General features: G+C 46.6%; 1 protein-coding gene across 1 annotated transcript in view; it reads left to right on the top strand.

Annotated features, from left to right (window-relative positions):
* Nucleotides 1–21,673, top strand: part of ASH1L (ASH1 like histone lysine methyltransferase) — a 190,086-nt gene that overhangs the window by 131,935 nt on the left and 36,478 nt on the right. The window contains exons 7-9 of the mRNA XM_080825089.1: nt 2,525–2,619; nt 13,438–13,542; nt 21,203–21,276. Coding sequence (XP_080681215.1) covers nt 2,525–2,619; nt 13,438–13,542; nt 21,203–21,276 — 274 coding nt within the window. The remainder of the gene's footprint in view (nt 1–2,524; nt 2,620–13,437; nt 13,543–21,202; nt 21,277–21,673) is intronic.

Below are 21,673 nucleotides of genomic sequence, written 5' to 3'. Positions count from 1 at the left end.
GTTTTTCTTACCTACGTATTGTCTTTGTACCTAAGACAGTGTAAAGTGTCTTATCCACTATTGTCTTAGCACGTAGAACAGGACCTGAGGGGCACCTGGGTGGCTCAGCTGGCAAAGCATCTGCCTTCACTCGGGTCATGATCCCAGAGCTGGGATCAAGTCCCCTGCCAGTCTCCCTTTCAGCGGAGAGCCTGCTTCTCCCTCTCCCCGCCGCCTGCCCTGCTTGTGCACACACGCGCTCGCTCTCTTGCTCAAATAAATAAAATCTTTTTTAAGACTTTATTTATTTATTTAACAGAGACAGAGAGAGATCACAAGTAGGCAGAGAGGCAGGCAGAGAGAGAGAGGAAGAGAAGCAGGCTCCCTGCTGAGCAGAGAGCCCGATGCGGGGCTCGATCCCAGGACCCTGAGACCATGACCTGAGCTGAAGGCGGAGGCTTAACCCACTGAACCACCCAGGTGCCCCAAATAAATAAAATCTTAAAAAAAAAAAAAAAAAAAAAAGACAGGACCTGGACTTAGTGAGTGCTCAGTAATTGTTGAACAAACAAATGAATGATCTAGTAGAAGGAACCAGTGTTCAAATTTAAGAACTTCAGGTTCTACAAATAACTTACTTTTGGGAGCCTCAGTTTTCTTACCTGCAAAATATGTATTACTATACCTGCTTGTAACAAGATAGAAGAGACTTGTTTTTAAAAAAGCAGTATGGGGGCGCCTGGGTGACTCAGTGGGTTGAGCCTCTGCCTTCAGCTCAGGTCATGATCTCAGGGTCCTGGGATCGAGCCCCACATCGGGCTCTCTGCTCAGCGGGGAGCCTGCTTCCCCCTCTCTGTCTCTGCCTGCCTCGCTGCCTACTTGTGATCTCTCTCTCGCTCTGTCAAATTAAAAAAAAAAATCTAAGACAGCAGTATGTTGTGATTCGCAGGGGAAAGAAATACATCAGCCTAATTTGCTAGAACTTAAAGGCAAAATAAAATCCGAGTAGACTAAGTGAGGCTCTTCGGAAACCCTTTTTTCTTTTCCTTCGTTTCCTTTTTATTTTTCTTTTTCCCCTTTTATGTATTTGTGAAATGTCTCAAGACTGATCTCATACCAAATATTGGAAACACAGGCCAATCAGACAGACAAGTCGAAGAGGTGCGTCTGTGGAGACGTTGCGGAATAGAATAAAAAGAACAGTGAGTAGGAGCCAGGCAGGAAACTGGGGTTTTGGTCTTAAATCTCCTTAGTAGCTACTAAAATGATGGCAAATCATTTGAATTCATAGAGCATCTGTTTTCAGATCTGTAAACTAGAGCTAACATCTCTTCTTACCTACTTCATAGGATTGATATAAATGATAATATGTGAAAGTACTTCATAAACCAAATCTTCAGGCCGCTTGGTTGGCTCCGTTGACAAAGCTTGCAACTCTCGATCCCGGGGTTGTAGGTTCAAGCCCCACGTTGGGTATTGAGCTTACTTAAAAGATTTTTAAAAAATTGCTTCCTCCCTTCTCTCTCTGCCTGCCTCTCTGCCTACTTGTGATCTGTCTGTCAAATAAATAAATAAAAATAAATAAATTTTTTAAAAAAGGGGGTGCCTGGGTGGCTCAGTGGGTTAAAGCCTCTGCCTTCGGCTCAGGTCATGATCCCGGGGTCCTGGGATCGAGCCCCGCATTGGGCTCTCTGCTCAGCAGGGAGCCTGCTTCCTCCCTTCTCTCTCTGCCTGCCTCTCTGCCTACTTTGATCTGTCTGTCAAATAAATAAATAAATAAATAAATAAAATAAAAAAATAAAGATTTAAAAAAAAACAGAGACGCCTCGGTGGCTCAGTTGGTTAAATGTCCAGCTCATGATTTTGGCTCAGGTCGTGATCTCAGGGTCATGTGATCAACCCGAGAGTCAGGCTCTGCACTCAGTGGGGAGTCTGCTTGTCCCTCTCCCTGTGCTCCCCCCTCCCCTGGCTCGTGTGCTCTCTCTCAAATGAATAAATGAGTAAAATCTTAAAAAAATAAAAAATTTTGAAAATCATACATACATACATACTATAAATTATGGGCCAAGTATAAGGTAATTATTATGATCAGATCTGAAATTTTGGTTCCTCTTGCAAAACTGCTGGAAAATGCTAACAGGGCTCTTTTTTATGTGTAATTCCTAAAAGACAAGTCCAAAAATATAGATTTTTAAAATACATGAATGTATTTGATATCCCTCCCCCCAAAAATATGCATTTAAAATTTAAGCCGCTGTTAAAACAAATACTTTTTAAGATTGTATTTATTTGACAGAGAGAGAGCACAAGCAGGGGGAGCAGGAGAGGGAGGGAGAGAAGCAGACTCCCCACCGAGCTAGGAGCCTCGTGCAGGACTCGATCCCAGGACCCTGGGATCATGACCTGAACTGAAGGCAGCGGCTTAACTGACTGAGCCACCCGGGAGTCACAAAACAAAAACTCTTGACAGGGTCTGTTTTCTTTGTTTGGCCACAGGAGGAGAGTCCATGGCCTCTGATAACTTTCCATTCTTTTCCAATCGCAGCCCAAAGAGCCGGTTGATCCAATTAAAGAAAGAGAAGCTGGAATACTGTCCTGGAGAGCACGAGTACGGACTGTTCCCAGCGCCCATTCATGTCGGTGAGTGCTCCAGAGAGACAATACATTGCTCAGAAGAAACGGCATTTCTTGAGTTCGGATGAAGTGTTTTCATGTTCCTGTTATTCCTGCATCTCCGGTGAGGTCGAGCTCTTTCTGTACCGTTTACTTTATTCTCATTCTGAAGAATTCTGCAAATTCTTTGCTCTCTGGGAGTCACAATGACATACGTCTTTCTTACTCAAGTTTCAGTAATAAAAAAAAAAACTACATCTGTAGCCTTTCATCCCAAGTATGTCACCTGGGAAAGCCCAGCTGTTCACCGTTTCCGTCTCAGAGGTTCCCGTGTTCAGAAAGAGCTGATTATGGATACGTAATAATCATCGGGAGAGAGCCCACCGCTTTCCTAATCAGTCATCTGCCTGAAAACGGAGCAGGGTTTATCCTTCTGCTCAGTTTGGGGGGAAACGTCAAGGCTCTGTTTAGCGTCGGGGTCACAGTACCTCTTGGGCTCCTGCCGCTGGGCTCACCAGATCAGTAACCGATACCGGGACGTCATCCTGGGTCCCTCCCCTCCCCCAGAGCCGCATCCAGTCCGCGCCCCCGAGTTCGGCCGTTGCCGTCCGTGCAGTCCGTCCCGCTTGTCTGCAGGTCCCATTGTCGCTCTCAAGTGCATTCCACACGTGACTCCGGCTCAGACTCCCGCAGCGGCCTTCTGACACCCGTGTCCGTTTCCATTCCTGCTCCCTCCACGTCACTCCCCACCCAGTAAAAAAAGAAATCTTATAACTGAAACTAGATTATACATAAAACCTTGCAGTGTCTTACTGTTAAACAGTAACTTCCTTACTGTAGCTTTTAAGAGTAACCTTGTCCCAGGAGCGCCTCGGTGGCTCCGGTGGTTAAACATCTGACTCGTGATTTTGGCTCAGGTCATGATCTCAGGGGCCTGGGACCGAGCCCCTCATCAGGCTCTATACTCAGCGGGGAATCTGCTTTAGAATTCTCTCTCCCTCTGCCCCCCCCCCCACTAAATAAACAAATATTCAAAGGGGGAAAAAAAAGATGACCTGGTCCCTAACAACCCACCCCTCCCCGTCATGCCTGTCCCTCTGTTCTCGTTTCTCCCTAAACTGCCACATGCTGACTTGCTGTCTTCTCTCCAGTCCTGGAACAGACGGAGGCCTTCCCCACCAGCGCGCCAGCATGCTTGTTATTCCCACTGCCTAAGAAACTGTTCTTACGCTCCCAGGGTTGGCTTCTCGTCCTTTAAGGACGAGTTTAATGTCAGTATCCACTAAATGTCATTTTCTTTAAAATTGTTTCCTGATTGTCACTCCAAAGAGGGCCCCTCCCTTTACTCTGTATCACAGCATCCTGTCCATTTCTTTCTGTAATCCGTGATTGCTCTGTTTCCTCGTTAGTTGTCTGTCTCCCTCATTAGATTGTAAGCTCCAGGTGCGCAATCATTTGACTCCCTTATTCTCCGTCTGTTTCCTGGTGTCTGGTTCATAATAGAAGTCTAAGCAGTGCTCGTACAAATGAAAGAGGAGGAGGAGAAACCAGGATGACCTGTTGAATAGGCCGTGACGGGCAGCCTCCTTATGAGTAGATGTAGACCCTGTGCATTGCAGTGTTCTTTTAAACTACGACTCCCGGTCCTCGTGACTGTGGGACTCTTGTCTGTGTTATGATTATCGAGTCCCCTTTTTCTCCCCAGAGGACCCAGCACCAGCAGCGTATTTAAAGGAGCGAGCGTAGACGACACGTTCTGCAATAAGGATTAGTTTGCTTTATTTGTTCTGTACTGGGTGGAAAGAGAATGGTTTAACTCCAACATGAAGTTCCAAGGTTTAGTTCTCTTACCTTAACGAAGGTAAGAGTAAGTTCCACATTCTCTGGGAGTACTGCCAAGGCTCTTCGGAACGAGCATTCTGTTACGTGATGTCATAGCCCGGAAGCGGAGTCTCGGCAAATTTAGCTGTTTCCTTGAATCTGACGATGATAAACAGGCTTAGAAAAGAAGTTATTTGGGCGCCTGGGTGGTGGGCGCCTGGGGGGCTCAGTTGGTTAAGCGACTACCTTCAGCTCAGGTCATGACCCCAAGGTCTTGGGATTGAGTCCCACATCAAACTCCCTGCTCAGTGGTCAGTGTGCTCCCCCTGCTTGTACTCTCTCTCTCTCCCCCTGTCAAATAAATAAAATCTTAAATTTAAAAAGAAATAAAGAAGTGAGGTACCGAGACAGGTAACAAAATGGGTGAAGTGTGAAAACATTACTCTGGATAAGAGAGGGTAATCACAAAATGCCATGTGCTCTATGATTTTCTTTTCTTTTTAAGATTTATTTTTTAAGTAATCTCCATACCCAGTGCAGGGCTCAAACTCACAACCCTGAGATCAAGAGTCATACGCTTCACTCCATGTGCCCCCAAATCTGGATTTTTAGGTCCCCACCTTTCTCATTTTAATAGAGAGGGTTTTGGTTTAAGATTTTATTTATTTGATAGAGAGCGAGGGAGCACAAGCAGGGGGAGCAGCGGGCAGAGGGAGCGCAAGAAGCAGGCTCCCCGCTGAGCAGGGAGCCCAACAAGGGGCGTGGTCCCAGGACCCTGAGACCATGACCTGAGTTGAAGACAGATGCTTAATGACTGAGTTACCCAGGTGCCCCGAGAAGGGGTTTTTTTTTTTAAATAGATTTTATTTATGACAACATTTTACTTGATGTATTATTCTTTAAGTAAGCTCTATGCCCAATGTGAGACTTGACATCAAGACATCTGAGATCCAAGAGTTAAACACTGTACTGACCGCCAGCCGCGCACTCCTCTAGAGATTTATTTTAAGGTCGCAGTTCACAGCGTCTGGGCGACTGGCACGTCCAAACTCTACCGGGCAGGCTGGGAGCGTGGAGACCCCGGGGAGGGTCAAGGAGTGGGAGGTCGGGCTGTTTGCTCACGAAGGCCTTCAGCTTAGTGTTAGTCTTTGGATGAATCCCGCCCACATGGTGGAGGGTAATCGGCTTGACTCACAATTTAGTAATTTAAATGTTAATTTCATCTAAGAGTTAACCTTCACAGACACATCTAGAAGTATGTTTGACCAGCTCGATGGGTACTGTAACCGAGCCAAGTTGATACAGAAAATTGATCATCACCAGAGCTCTGTGTACTAAAACCCACTGCAGAGTATCCTTGAAAAGAATGTATTTTATGGTATGTGAATTATGCCTGAGAAAGCTGTTATCTTGAAAGTGTAGTTACATTGTTTTAATCAGGCATATGTTAATCAAAATTATAGTGATTACCCAATGCAAAAGAAAAATTCTGATGCTTTGAGTCTTACACGGAAAGGTATTTTTTTCTTATTTAAATTCAGTTAATTAACATATAATGTATCATTAGTTTCAGTGGTAGAGGTCAGTGATATATCAGTCTTATTATCATACCCAGCGCTCATTACATCACCTGCCTTCCTTAAGGCCCATCACCCAGCTACCCCACCCCTCACAGGTACTTTTAAATATGAATTGAAGCACTTATGTGTGGATTAAGGGGATAGGTTCAATGAAAGAACTTTAAACATGAAAAAATATATAATATTGAGACAAAACCCTCAAAACCTTGGGCACTAAATTTGTAATGAGCATTCTTGATAGACATTTCACATCTGTTGTCCCCGTGTATTGCCAAAGATGACATCCTGTGTGACTCGACGGGGGACAATTTGTACAAGCTTATGCCTCATTTCCTCCGTTTTGCCCAGTGCGCTTTTCCCCTTTACTACGTCTGCTTTGTATCCTTTTCCTGGAATGAAGTGTAGCTGTGAGTATGGCCGCAGGCTGAGTCCTGTGAGTCAGCAACCCTGAAGGTGGCCTTGGGGGCCTGCACACCCCTCCGAGTCAAACACGACGGCCTGCTCCCCGATCCCACGCTCTTCCAGCTGGACGATCTGAGCAGCGCCCGCGCGCTCTCTGCGTCTCAGCGTCTTCGTGCGCCGCGCTTCCTCCCAGCCTGGGCTGTGAGGATCGAGGAACATTTATTTTGCGCTTGACACGGAGCGAATACCCTTTCCCCTTGATTTGCTGTAAGTGACAGTGAGAAGGGCAAAGCCATCCCACTCATTTCTAGAAAGCAGGAATCTGTAGAAAGAAGGAAATAGTAAAGAGTGGAAGTCTGGGGCGCCTGGGTGGCTCAGTGGGTTAAAGCCTCTGCCTTCGGCTCGGGTCATGATCTCGGGGTCCTGGGATCGAGCCCCACATCGGGCTCTCTGCTCAGCGGGGAGCCTGCTTCCCCCTCTCTCTCCACCTGCCTCTCTGCCTGCTTGTGATCTCTGTCAAAAAAAAAAGTGGAAGTCGATAAGATACTGAACAGACAGTAAGGAAACAAGTTCAAAAAGCGCGACGGAATCGACAAGCTCCGGATGTGGCTAACAGGAACCGGTGAGAGGCCTCGCGGACTGTCAGTGTCGGTGCTGTCGGTCCTGCGGTTATGAAGAGGCCGGTGAGGAGATGTTGGGAATAACTTCATGCCAATTCACTTAGCAATGTCTATGAAGTGGATAAATCCCTTAAAAAATACAGCTTAACTAATTCAAAAAGAAATAGAATATCAGAATGTCTGACTAGCCTGTATCGCTTAAGGAAATTTAGTTCTTTATCAAATCCTACACGTAAAAAATGGCAGAACGAAATGGCTTCCCTTTTGTGAGCTGTTTCGTCACTGAGAAAACATAACGCCAGCCTTACGCAAGAACTTCCAGAAAGTGGAGGACGCGTCCCGGCTCACTCTGCGAGGCTAACGTAATCCTGGTAAAGAACCTGACAAAAACGCGATGGGAAGAAACAGCCACGGAAGGAAGTGGAGCACAGACTGTGTAGACCTACAGGCAGAAACTCTCGGGGGTAGAAGGCATCTCCCCAGTCTCACAGAAGGCATCGATAGGCGACATCACAGTTACTGGTGGAGTATGCAGTGTTTCCTCCTGAACTTGGAAAGAAGGTAAAAGCGCCCGCCCTCGCTGCTTCTGGTCGGCATCATTCTGGAGGTTCCAGCCGGCGCGGTAAGGCGGGAGATGAATAGGAGCCTAAAGTTCGGGAAGGAAGAAGTGAAACTGTTCTGCTCACACGTTACGTGCTGATAAAATCCAGAGACGTACCCCCAAACCTGTTACCGCCTTTTAGCAAAGTTACTGGAAACAAAATCCGTGTATAAGAATCAATTCGTATTCTTACAAAACTAAACCTGTCCTTACCATACCAGCCAGCAAGGGCAGTCCTTGGTGTTTACCCAGAGAAGTTGAAAACTGTCTGTGCGATAAGCGATGCCCGTGCGTTCCACAGCCACTTGGTTCGTGGCTCCCTAAACTCGGAAGCTTCCGAGCTGTCCTTCAGTCGCGAGCGGTGAACCGGCGCAGCCAGCAGGCGGTGGGGTGTTACTCACCACTAAAAGGAATGAGCTGTCGAGCCCTGAAAAGACACTGAGAAACGTTAAAATCATTGTACTAAGTGAAAGAAGCCAGTGTGGAAAGGCGACATACAGCGTATGATTCCACTGGATGAAGTTCTGGAAAAGCCAGAACCATGGAGACATTAATAATATCAGCGGCCGAGGGTAAAATAGGGATGGGTCCGCAGAGCACAGAGATTTTTAGGTCAGTGACGCTATTCTGTATGATACAGTAATGGTTGGATACCTGTCGTTACTACGTGTCTCCAAGCCATAGCATGCACAAGAGTGAACCCTCGTGTAAACTGTGACTCTCTGAGAATGACGCGTCCGTGCGGCTCAGTAGCTGTTAACCAGCGCGCCGCTCTGGTCAGGGGTGTCGGTGACGGGGTCGGCTGCGGTGTGTGGGGGCAGTGTGTATTTTGGAAATCTCTGTCCGTTGCTCAGTACTGCTTTGAACCTAAAACTGCTCTAAAATATAAAGTCTATTAAAAAAAAAACAAACAACTTAATAGTGTAATAAAACTGAAGGGTTAGGGTTAGGGTTAGGGCTCGGTCCCAGGACCCTGGGATCATGACCTGAGCCAAACGCAGATGCCTAACTAACTAAGCCACCCAGGTGCCCCAATTGGAAATAAATTTACCCAAAAATAGGCAAAAATTTTATGCTGAAAATTAAAATATTTATCAGCGAGATTAAAGAAGACCTAAGTACGTGGAGAAATATGCCACATTTAGAGATGTTGTTACATTCCATGCAGTGTAGCTTGTTACCAGCAGGTATATGGAGAGGCAAAGAACCTAGAACATTCAAAGTGATCTTTTAAAAAATGTCTTTTAAAAAAAGTCTTCTTTTTGCCCCAAGACTTGCATTATCTGACTGCCAGAGTAACTATAGAGCAAGTTTAAACTTTAAATTAGCTTTAGCAGGGCATAGGTAGAGCACACAGCTTTTGATCTCAGGGTCATGAGTTCAAGCCCCGTATTGGGCATAGAGCCCTCTAAAAAAATAACAGTAATAATAATTTTTTTTTTAATAAATAGGGGTCCTTGGAAGGCTCTGTTGGTCGGGCATCTGACTCTTGGCTTCAGCTTGGGTCATGAATTCGGGGTCTTGAAATTGAGCCCCATATCAGGCTCCGTGCTGAGTGGAGTCTGCTTGGGATTCTCTCTCTGCCCCCTCCGCCCCCTGTTCACGTGCTCTCCGATATAATAAAGTGACGTGCCAGTAGAACCGGTCTGTGGGACAGAGTAGATAGCCCAGAAGGAGACCCGCGTGTTGTGGTCATTGGATTTGCACACGGGCACCAGAGCAACCGAGCAGGATGTGCTGCGGCCCGTGCAGCCGAGGCGATGTCCGGTGCGAGCGGCTCAGCCACGACACCGGCCTTGCAGCACGGCCAGGCTGGGCCTGGCGCAGGTCGCAGACTGAAATGTAAATGCCAGAATTACGAAGTTTCTAGAAGAAAGCATAGAGTATCTCCACAACCTGCGTGTAGTCAAAGATTTCTTAGATGGGACACAGAAGGCAGTAGCTACAAAAGAAAGCACTGATAGATTATACCTTGACAAAATGGAGACATGTTCAAAAGGACAGTATTACAAAAACAGACAGAGCACAAATTGGGAGAAAATATTCACAAACTGTATATATTGTGAATACATAAAGAACTCCTACAAATGAATTTTTTAAGTTTATTTTTCGTTCTTTTATTTTTTTAAACACACAACCCAATTTTGAAGTGAAGATTTGAACACACTTTACCGAAAGAAATATACACACTGCCAATAAACACGTGGAAAATACTCATCCATCATAACTCATCAAAGAATTGCAAACGAAAGTTACCATAAGTTGGCATAACCACAATGTTTACAGACAACTGTGGGAGAGTAAAATGGCACCACTTTTTTTTTTTTTTTTTTTTTTTTTAAAGCCCTGACAGGGGCACCTGGATGGCTCAGTGGGTTAAAGCCTCTGCCTTCGGCTCAGGTCATGATCCCAGGGTCCTGGGATCGAGCCCCGAGTCGGGCTCTCTGCTCAGTAGAAAGTCTACTTCCCCCTCTCCCTCTGCCCCTCCCCCTGCTCATGTTCTTTCTCTCAAATAAGTAAGTAAAATCTTTAAAAGAAAACTAAAGCTCTGGCAGCTTTTTTTTTTTTTAATATTTTATTTATTTATTTCACAGACAGAGATTACAAGTAGGCAGAGAGGCAGGCAGAGAGAGAGGAGGAAGCAGGCTCCCCGCTGAGCAGAGAGCCCAATGCGGGGCTCGATCCCAGGACCCTGAGATCGTGACCCGAGCCGAAGGCAGAGGCTTTAACCCACTGAGCCACCCAGGCGCCCCTCTGGCAGCTTTTATAAGAGTAAACAAACTTACCAGAGAGAAATCCGTACATACGTCTGTAAGAACGTTCATGACACCGTCCTTCGTCATGGCGTAAACTAGAGATAGTCCAGGTGTCCGTCAGCACAGCGGACACACACACAGTGCGTTCCTGTACGGACTGTGAGCAGCAGCGAACACGGAAAAAGATTAGGATTGACATGCTTTCGCCTCATGGAAAATGAAGTAGGTATATTTTTCCCTGTTCTGATAAATATGAGTAAAAACATAAGGTCATGGGGCGCCTGGGTGCCTCAGTGGGTTGGAGCCTCTGCCTTCAGCTCGGGTCATGATCCCAGGGTCCTGGGATCGAGCCCCACATCGGGCTCTCTGCTCAACGGGGAGCCTGCTTCCCCCTCTCTCTCTGCCTGCCTCTGATCTCTGTCTGTCAAATAAATAAATAAATAATCATTTAAAAAAAATAAAAACATAAGAAAGTCCTATTACAATGTCATGTTTTCCATATCATATATAAAAAGGAGACTCTAGGGGCACCTGGGTGGCTCAGTGGGTTGAAGCCTCTGCCTTCGGCTCGGGTCATGATCCCAGGGTCCTGGGATCGAGCCCCACATCGGGCTCTCTGCTCAGCGGGGAGCCTGCTTCCCCACCTCTCTCTCTGCCTGCCTCTGCGTACTTGTGATCTCTCTCTCTCAAATAAATAAATAAAATCTTAAAAAAAAAAAAAAGGAGACTCTAAAAAGTGGAGAGGAGGAGGCAGACCAACTAGGGACTGAGGGGACAAGTCCTTGGAGGTGTCCTCTTACCTCGTCATACTGAGGTAGGACCTTGAGGAGGCTAGCCACCTGGAAATGCCGCTGGGCGCAATGAGAGCCTGTGAAGAAAAGCTTGCTTTCTGCAGCGAGAAGTACTGGAAGTCAGCCTCGCAAGACGGAAAACGTTTAGGTCGTATCCTCCATACTCTAGTCAGACATGGCAGAAAAAACTGTTACCCTCCCCGCACTCATACCAGCAGGTGCCCAGTGGGGAGCCTCAGCTTCCCTCCCCAGCCGGCGGTAATAAGTGTCCCACCGTGGTCCACCAGCCTGTCTGATGACAGAGGAAGGCCCCAGGAGTCGGGACTTTGACCATCCTCCAGTAATAACACGGCCCCTCCCACCATCCCCCAGCAGTACCAACCTACCAGCACTTGGGTCTCAGTGGAGGTCAAGTGGGGGCCTCCGAACTGGTAATCCCTGGACATCTGACTCCCTTCTCTTGCTGGAGCGGTTTTGGGAAAGGCCAGCCAAAATAGAAGGTTTATGTAAAATTCAGAACTTGGTAACGTGATAAAGAAATGTCTAGGTTTAAAGTGAAAATCATATGTCATACTGAAAACCAGGGAGATCTTAAACAATTTTTTCTTAAGATTTTATTAATTTGAGGGAGCAAGTCAAAGAAAGAGCGCAAGCATGAGGAGGGGCAGAGGGAGAGAGAGAAGCAGACTCCCCGAGAAGGGGCTCCATCCCAGGACCCCGGGACCATGACCTGAGCCGAAGGCAGACCCACAACCCACTGAGCCTCCAGGTGCCCCTTAAACTGAACTTTAAAAGGCAATCAGTACATGCCAACATCAGGAGGTTAGAACCACCCGAAAAAGATTTTAAAGCATTTAGATTTCTTTTTTAAAAACTATCTCCCCCCCCCACACACACACACACACACTCCAGCAAGCGATAAGGAATATGCTTGAAACGTGGAAACAACAGAAAGCCTCAGCAAGGAAATGGAAAGAAAGACCAGGTCGGAATTTTAGAATTGGAAGATGCAGCCAAGGCTTAGGGATGCACTCGGCAGCAAGATGAAGGAGACAGAGGAAGAACTCGGTCCCGCCTGAACGGAAGAGAACGTAGACCTAAGAAAGACAAGAGCCCCAACGATCCTGACCACCGGGCGAGGTCTGTCCTCCGTGTGCCGGAAGGAGGAAGGGAGCGCAGAGATGAAAACGACTCGGGTGAGTAACTGCTGAAGACAGCAGACACGACGCTGCCCGTGGAAGTCGAGGACAGAACCCGGCAGGACACACTCGAGGAGACCCCTGTGGGGGGCACAGCCTCCTCCTAGCTCAGCCTGCTGCAGACCCAGCCGCTGCGAATCGGAGAGAAGCGGACCCCTGCCCGTCCCCAGAGGGCAGTTCAGACGGTAGGGGAGTGCTTGTCTGAGTCCAGGGAGATGGCAAAACGTTTTCCGATGCCGAAAGAAGACGTGTCTAGCCAGAATTCTAAACCCAGTGAAAGAATCCTTCAGGAATGAAATGGGAATCACAGCCTTTCTAGATGGAGCAGAATGTCTAAAAAAGTATGTTGCGAGGAGACCTCCCCTGGGATAAAGAAGGTCTAAACAGGAAAGAAACGCCAGGAGGGACCGTGGACCACCAGGAAAGCAGAAGGAACATTTATGGGCACATGTGGTAGGCTTGCCTTCTCCTTTGGAGTCTCCCAAGTAACTCTTTAATAAATGAAGCATAAAATTTTAACACTGCTGTGTTTTTTAAAAATGTACTGAGGCATAATTCACATATCCTACAGGTCACCCATTTAAAGGATACAGTGGTTTTTGGTGCATTATGTCATTAATATTTTTAACTCGCAGTAAGATATGTGTAATTTAGAATTTGTATTTTCCATTTCCATTTCTCCGCGTAAGGCTCAGTGGCGTTGAGCACGTTCGCATTATTGTGCGACCATAACTCCATTCCTCTCCAGAATTTTTTCATCATCCCAGAGCAAACCTTGGTGCCCACTAAATGATAATTGCCCATTGCCCCAGCCTCTGTTAACTACTGTTCTTTTTATCCCTATGAATTTGACTATTTAGGCACCTCGTATGGGGGAGTTGTTACAGGATTGTCTGTGGGGTCTCCCGTATTTCACTTAGCATGATGCCCTCGAGGTGGTTCTTCTGTGTTGTAGCACACGTGAAGCTTTCATTCCTTCGTAAAGCTGCGTAGTCTCCCCGTGTACCCACGCTCCGTATTTTGTTTATCCATTCATCCGCCGACAGATGTCTCTGTTGTTTCCTCCTTTTTGCAGCTGTGAGTAATGCTGCTATGAACCTTGGTTTACAATTCTCTGTTGAGGACCCCGCTTTCAGTTCTTTTGTGTGCGTGCCCAGCAGTGGGGCTGCTGCCTCCTCCGGTGAGTCTCCACTTGGTTTCGGGAACTGCTCTGCTGTTCTCCGCCGCGGCTGCTCCTCCTTTACCGCCGCCAGCCAGTCTTGAGAGCCGTGTCCCCATGTCCTCAGTAACACTTGTCACTTTGTGTGACTTTTCCTAGTAGCCGTCCCGGTGGGCGTGCAGTGGTGTCCCCTGTGGTTCTGATTTGCATGTCCCTAATAGTGATGCTGAGCAGCTCTTCACGCGCTCTTGGCCATTCATCTGTCTGCAGTGACGTGTGTGCTCGGGGCTTGTCCACTTTTGAATTGAGTCGTGTCTGTTCCTTGTTGAGCCTCAGGAGTTCTGCACGGAGCCCGGGTATCAATCGCTTATCGGATATGTCATAAATAGACTGTATGACACGGACAGGGAAGAGCACAGAATGTATAAATGCGGAAGAAAAGGGGATACATTTCATTACACCAACTACCGCACAGAAGGGAGCGGCTCTAGTAATCAGGGTCGAATGTGGTTGTGGACGAAGCTGTGTTAAAGTTACGGATTTTCAAATGGGGTTTAGAGTGAGGCAGGTGGGGGGCGCCTGGCTGGCTCAGTCAGTAGAGCATGCGACTCTTGATCTTGGCGTCATGAGTTTGAGCCCCGTTTTGGGTATAGACCTTACTTGAATAAATAAAACTTAAAAAGACAACTGAGGCACATGGTGTAAGTCGGTTGAGAGGATTCAGTTTCAGCTGAGAGAAACGACGCACGAGAATGTGAAAGCAGGAGGGAGCCAGTTGTATTTAAGAAACTGCTGGTACAGGGGCGCCTGGGGGGCTCAGTGGGTTAAAGCCTTTGCCTTCGGCTCAGGTCGTGATCTCAGGATCCTGGGATCGAGCCCCACATCGGGCTCTCTGCTCGGCAGGGAGCCTGCTTCCTCCTCTCTCTCTGCCTGCCTGTGCCTACTTGGAATCTCTCTCTGTGTGTCGAGTAAATAAATAAAATCTTTTTAAAAAAAAAAGAAAGAAAGAAGAAACTGCTGGCACAGCCATTATGGAAAATGTATGGAGGATCCTCAAAAAATTAAAAATAGATCCTGTGGTCCAGCAGCTCCACTTCCAGGAACGTATCCAAAGGAAACGAAAACACGAGCTCTAATGTCTGCCCCGTGCTCACAGCAGCATCGTCTACGGTCGGCGGACGTGGAAGCCACGGGACAGATAGAGCAGAGGCAGCTCTGCGGGCGGTAGAGCGTTCCTGGGCTCTGTTTGAAAAGAGGGGAAGAGAGAAAAAAGGGAAAGAGTGTCTTGCCATTTGTGACAACCTGGATGGACCGTGAGGGCATCATGTTCGGTGAAATAAGCCAAAGACAAATTGTCCATAGTCTCACGTGTATGTGGAATCGGAAAAACAAACTCAGAGAGGGGCGCCTGCGGCGGGCGCCTGGCTGGCCTGGTCGAAGAGCGCGCGAGCCTTGCTCTGGGGGTTGTGGGTTCGAACACCATGGTGTTGTAGAGATGACTTAAAAATACAATAATAACAAATAACAAATAAAAACAAATAACAAAGCAAAAATCTGTTGTAAAAGGAGGGGCTGGTGATCAGCTTTGTGGTTACCAGAAGCAAGGGGCGTGAGGAGGGGTGATAGGAGAAGACAGTCCACAGTTGAAAGCCGGTGCACGCCAGGCCCGCGCAGAGGCTGCGGGGCACAGCACGGTGACCGCGGCGAGCCCCGCTGTGGCCCCGTCACACTGCGCACCGTAAGTGAACCCCGTCCCAGGTGTGCGGACATGGCAGTGAGTCAGAGGGGAGTTGAGTTAGCTGGTGTGCTAGGGAGAAAGGAAGGAAGGGGAAGTTGTGTGTAGGAAGAGTTTAATTCGAGAAATAGTGGGGGCAGTGGGGATTCAGGGAGCACTTGTCCTGAAACAAACCAGCGGGGAAGGGTGATCTGCTGCTTCACAGGGTTGAGAGAAAACAGTGGGGACACGACGCTGGCTCCGTCCCCAGGAGCAGGTGACGCGATCTCAGGGTTGTGAGTTGGAGCTCCACGTTGAGTGTAGAGCTTACTAAAAATTTTTTTTAATTTTTTTGAAGATTTTATTTGTTTACTTGACAGATCACAAGTAGGCAGAGAGAGGGGAGGAAGCAGGCTCCCTGCCGAGCAGAGAGCCCGATGCGGGGCTCGATCCCAGGACCCTGAGATCATGACCCGAGCCGAAGGCAGAGGCACAACCTACTGAGCCACCCAGGTGCCCCAGAAATTTATAAAATCTTAAGTAAATGAATAAATAAATGAGAACAGTTGGGGCCGTATGTCAAAGCTCATGCCATAGGATACATGTTTGCATTCGTTCATTTGGAAAATACTTGTTCGATACCTGCTTTTTGATCACTCAGTTTTCTAGATGTTTGGGACACACCAGTAAGCAGAACAGGTGAATATCCTTGCTTCCATGGGCCTGACAGTTTTCCACTGGGAAGAAAATCCCACTGTCCATGTCCACTGGGTCACACCTATGTTCCCTCAGGCTGACAAAACCAGAAGCTCAAATTGTACTTGTGATTTGTTCAGTGAAACTTGAACAGTTTCCTGTAAGTATCCTTGATCAGTATTTATAACCTCCTTAATGGCACACATTTCACTGATACACTATTCCATTCAGTGAAATACTGCTACAGGTTTTTTAGGGGGGGATTCCGGGACACTTTACACAGAACAGTGAAGACAGACTGAGTAATTGCTGTTGTCGAGCGATACTCTAACCCAGTGCTCAGGTCGTGTGTAAACCAGGTGCGCTTTAGCTGAAGTCAGTCACTTCATTCTTGGTTTTAAAAAAGAAAAAGAAGCCAATAGGGACGCCTGGGTGGCTCAGACGGTTAAGCCTTCGGCTCGGGTCGGGTCATGATCCCAGGGTCCTGGGTCCAGGTCCTGCGTCATCGGGCTCCCTGCTGGGCGGGGAGCCTGCGTCTCCCTCGGCCTCTGCCCGCTGCTCCCCCTGCTTGTGCTCTCTCTCTCGCTCTCTTTCTGACAAATAAGTAAATAAAATCTTTAAAAAAAAAAAAAGGCCAAGTTTTTGTCAAATTTTAAGATCTCTTCTAGAAAAGGACATTGTTACTTTTCTCCTCTCTGTTGGGAGCTGCCCTCACCTTCGCGCTGCGCTTTGCCCGGCCGCCCTCACCGCGGACTGCGCGAGTGATGTTCTGCCTCGGGGTCCGCTTTCACTACCTCCTGTGTCGGGCTTGACTTCGTGAAAGAAAATCTTCATGACTTCCCCCTTTCAGATTGCAAGGTCAGCACAGGCTTCCGAGCTTCTGTAGTGTCTGTCCTCTTTAAAATGATTTCGTTGCACAAATCTTATTTTTTTTAAGATTTTATTTATTTATTAGAGAGAATGAGAGAGAGAGCATGAGAGGGGGAAGGGCAGAGGGAGAAGCAGACTCCCTGCTAAGCAGGGAGCCTGATGTGGGGCTTGATCCCTAACTCCAGGATCACAACCTGAGCTGAAGGCAGTAGCTCAACCGACTGAGCCAGCCAGGCGCCCCTATTAATTTATTTTAGAGAGAGAGAGAAACCAGGGGAAGGGGCAGAGGGAAACAGTATCCAAGCCAACTTCCACTCCCAAATCGGGGCACCACGGCACGACCCATGAGACTGTCACCGGCGCAGAAACCAAGAGTCAGATGCTAAACTGACTGAGCCACCCAGACACCCCAAGAAAGTATTCTTTTTTTTTTTTTAAGATTTTATTTATTTGACGGAGAGCACAAGTAGGCTGAGAGGGTGGGGGAAGCAGGCTCCCTGCTGAGCAGAGAGCCCGATGCGGTGCTCGATCCCAGGACCCTGAGATCATAACCTGAGCCGAAAGCAGAGGCTTAACCCACTGAGCCATCCAGGCACCCGAAAGTATTTTTTTTAATTTTTAAGATTTTTATTTTTTTATTTGAGAGATTGGGGGGTGCAGAAGGAGAGTGAGAAGCAGACTCCCCATGGAGCAGGAAGCCCAGTGTGGGGCTCAATCCCAAGACTCCAGGGTCTGACCTGAGCCAAAGGTAGACGCTTAACCGACCAAGCCACCCAGGTACCCCATTGAGAAAGTATTCTTTTTAAAAATTTATAACTTTACATTTAAATCTTTTTAAAAATTTATAACTTTAAATTCTTTAAAAATTATAAAGTTATGGGGCACCTGGGTGGCTCAGTGGGTTGGGCCTCTGCCTTCGGCTCAGGTCATGATCTCAGGGTCCTGGGATTGAGCCCCGCATTGGGCTCTCTGCTCAGCGGGGAGCCTGCTTCCTCTCTCTCTGCCTGCCTCTCTGCCTACTTGTGATCTGTCTGTCAAATAAATAAAATTTTTTAAAAAATTATAATTTAAAAAATTACAACTTCGGGGGGCACCTGGGTGGCTCAGTGGATTAAAGCTTCTGCCTTCAGCTCAGGTCGTGATCTCAGGGCTCTGGGATGGAGCCCTGTGTCAGGCTCTCTGCTCAGCAAGTGGCCTGCTTCCCCCCACCGCCGCCTGCCTCTCTTGACTACTTGTGATCTCTGCCAAATAAATAAATAAAATCTTCAAAAAAAAATTTATAACTTACTGGCTTCTCCCTCACTGTTTTATACCATCTACAGAAAACACATTAGATATTGCTGGCAAAAAAAAAAAAAAAAAAGGAGTTATTTCTTTACATTAAGGGGTTTATCATATCTGCTGAGGATCAATTTTGTCTTTTTAAAAAATTGTATTTATATTGTTAAGAAACAGTACATACTTGCAAAGCAATTGTCGTAATAGAGAAGAGTATGAATTACAGATAAATCTCCCCCTACCAGAGATCTGATAACTTAGTATATACCCTCTTCAACTTTTTCCTTTATAAATACCTGTCTTCCAACAATTTACTATAAAATTTTTCAGTAAACAAAAGCCTCTGGGGTGCCTGGGTGGCTCAGTCAGTTCAGCGGCCTACTTTTGGCTCCGGCTCCGGTCTTGATCTCAGGGTCCTGGGTACAAGCCCTGGGTTGGGCTCCACGCCGGGTGTAGAGCCTACTTTAAAAACTTTAAAAATTAAACAATAATCAAAAAATTGAAAACACTCTATAGTGAATGTGCAGTATCCCATCACTAAATTTTGTCATTAGCATTTGACCTGGATTTATTGTGTATGTATCTGTCCGTCTGTTAGTCCATGTGAGTTTGGGGGGCACGCCGCAGTAAATCGCAGTGATACACCTCCCCTAAATATTTCAGCACTTGTGTCAGAACCAGGGTCTCAGGGGCAGAGGAGGAAGGAGAAGGAGTCTCAAGCAGACTTCCCGCTAAGTGTGGAGCCTGGTGCAGGGCTCCATCCGTGACCCCAAGATCGTGACCTAAACCAAAACCAAGAGTTGGCTGCCCAACCGACTGAGCCACCAGACCCCCAATTTTTTTTTTTTTTTTAAGATTTATTTATCCATCTGAAAGAGAGATTGAGCACGAGCATGGGGAGGGCCAGAGAGAGGGTAGAGAACCTCAAGAGGATCCCATGGGGCCAGTGAGAGACTCGCGACCACACACCCCGCTGAGCCAACGAGGCGCCCCACGAATAGCTCTTAAATGTTTCAAAGTGTTTTTTTCTTAATGAGTTCATGCCGTATTTTTTCTTTTTTTGCAACTTGGAGAATGTTTCCATTTGAGTAGATGTGTACCTCATTTCATCTCTCCGGTTGCGTATTCTTACATGAATGTCCCAGAGTTTGCTGACCTTTGACTTCGCGTTGTTTCCACTTCCTCACGGCAGACTCTGCAGTCACACGCTCGGCTTTGCTTCCCTGTACAGGAGACTCTGGTCTGCTACCAGCCACAGACCTTGTCTTGTTGTGTTACTCTGACTCCACAAGTTACTTCTTCCACGTATACCTGTAAGCCATGCTCACGTGTCTTCAGATTTGTCAGATAAACTCATTACACATTATGTGTTAACATAAATAGCATATTTTTATGAGAAATAACTTTTCCAAAGAAAAATTCCATGCGGAAAGTGACTTTATTTTCTATTTTTGCAAATTTCATTGATGTCTAGTTTAATATAAGTCAACTGAATTTTCTAATCCATTTTTGCAGCCTTTTATGATGTTACTTTGGTTTAAGTACATGAAGAAATCTGCCAACGTGTAGGTAATAAGTTATAAAGGATAGGAGTATTTTAATAATTCAGATAATTCTTCTTTGACACTCTAGCAAAATATAAATGTAATAGTTCCTTAGAGGTGAGTTGCAACGTAGAATATGAAATCAGTTAACTTCTTGTTTTCTGTTCCACTAAAGTCCATTGGTCTCTCTTGGAGTTTAAATGGATTTTCTACCCAGGTGTGATTTTACCACTTCGTGTGTTGGTCATTAAGAAATTCCGATTCACTAAATTGTGTTGCTCTTCCATTCCCTGTGTGCGTCCAGAACCGTTCGCATTTGTCAGTCCTCCCACTTGCTTTATGAGGAGAGTTTAAGTATTGGAAAACTAGAGAGTCTCGTGGTTGGACACAAGTTTTCCAGATCTCCAGTATTCACTTTAAACTCAGTTTTATCACTGGAAACAGATCCGTTCAGTTGTTTCTTGAAGTAACAAGTTCACTTCGCTCGTCCTCACTCTCTAAGTCCGAATAACCGTAGTCGCTCGGTTGTGCTTTCACAGACACGGAGCACATTTCCGGAAAGAAGCTTGTCCGGCTTGTGTGTGCGCAGGCGTGTGCTGGACTCGGCTGCCCAGGGTGCGGCCTGGGTGCTGTCTGCATCCTTCCGAGGTGCCTTGCAGAATAGCAGCATTTTTGGCTTGTGGGTCAAGACTTAACACATTAACGTTTGAGACACTGGCACGGTTCACGGCCATTGGTTTCATTCTCCTGGTACAGCGCTCTGCGTGCCTTGATTCCTACTGAGATGCCAGCAGTCTTACTCACCATTGCTTTTACAGCATTGGGGCAAACGTCAGCGTAGTGAAGGTGGCGTGTAACACCTTAGTGATACCAGCATAGCAGGAGATACATAGTACTTAGTAGTGGTAAGACAGTCTTTGCCCCTTGGATCCCTCGTATTCACAGAGCATTGAGAACGGCTCGGCTAGAGTCCGTCAGTGATAGGGTGAATACCCAGGTAACAAGTTTAGCTTCCTGCGAGAAGCGAGTTTACTAAAGGGCAGAAAGGTCAGAGAGTAAGGAAATTGAAGCGTCCTCTTCAAGGTAGAAAAGGGCTTTTGACTTTTACTAGTAGTACTTCTTGGGGGGGGGGGGGCGCGGTTAACATCATAAATTTGAATGTAAATACTCTTGAGTTATTTAAATTCAGGGACTCCTATTTTAGAAAATCTTATACTTCCCGTTTTTACAGACAGTCTTACAGTGTTGGAGAACAGCTGCCAGGTGCTATAGTTAATAATTCTAATACTCCAACAATTCTTCGTTTTTAGTTGGCTTCATAATGACCTGTGTTTTTTTTGGTAGTAAGTTTGCCGTGTTCGTTGTTTTATGTAGGCTGCTGTCAAAAGCTTAAACCTATCCAGGTTTACCACCTGGAGCACGATGGAATAGAGTAGCTAAAATTAAAAATTGGTGATGGAAAAGTCCCTAAAATTAAAAATTAAATCTTTATTTTTCTAGTCAGTGCGTATTAGATCTTGTGGCTGTTTGACCCTTTGTATAAATAGATACTGAAATTGATAGTATTTCTTTGTTTCAGGAAAGTATCTGAGGCAAAAGAGAATTGACTTCCAGCTCCCCTATGACATCCTGTGGCAGTGGAAGCACAATCAGGTACAGGGCCTGCCTCCGCTCCCAGGTTTCCTTCTCAGGGGTGGGTGGAAGGGAGTGCAAGCCTCGCTCCGCCTCCGTGTTATGCTCTGTGCTCTGTGCTCTCATCTTAGGAAGTATCGAGACTGTCCCTGTGAAGGTTAGAGACGAAGAAAAATGAATTTGCATCCATATCTAATGTGACCTCTTTGCCTTTACTCATACTTCAGAATAGCAGTGAGTGTCTGCTTTCCTGGGCAACTTCTGTTTCTGGTCTGCACTTTCTCTGTGGTAGCAGAGCTCCGTGCCGTGAGGCTCCTGTTAGATATACATCCCAGGAGGGTTTAGATGCGCTGCCAGCAGCACTAAGAAACGTCAGGCTTTATTTTTGTTGGTTCCTTCCCACCGGTTTGGAATTTAT

This window comes from Martes martes, assembly GCF_963455335.1.
Source record: "Martes martes genome assembly, chromosome: 15".
In the NCBI taxonomy this organism is placed as follows: Eukaryota; Metazoa; Chordata; class Mammalia; order Carnivora; family Mustelidae; genus Martes; species Martes martes.
The sequence above is the reverse complement of the archived record's forward strand: the minus strand, read 5'-3'. Positions and strand labels throughout refer to the sequence as shown.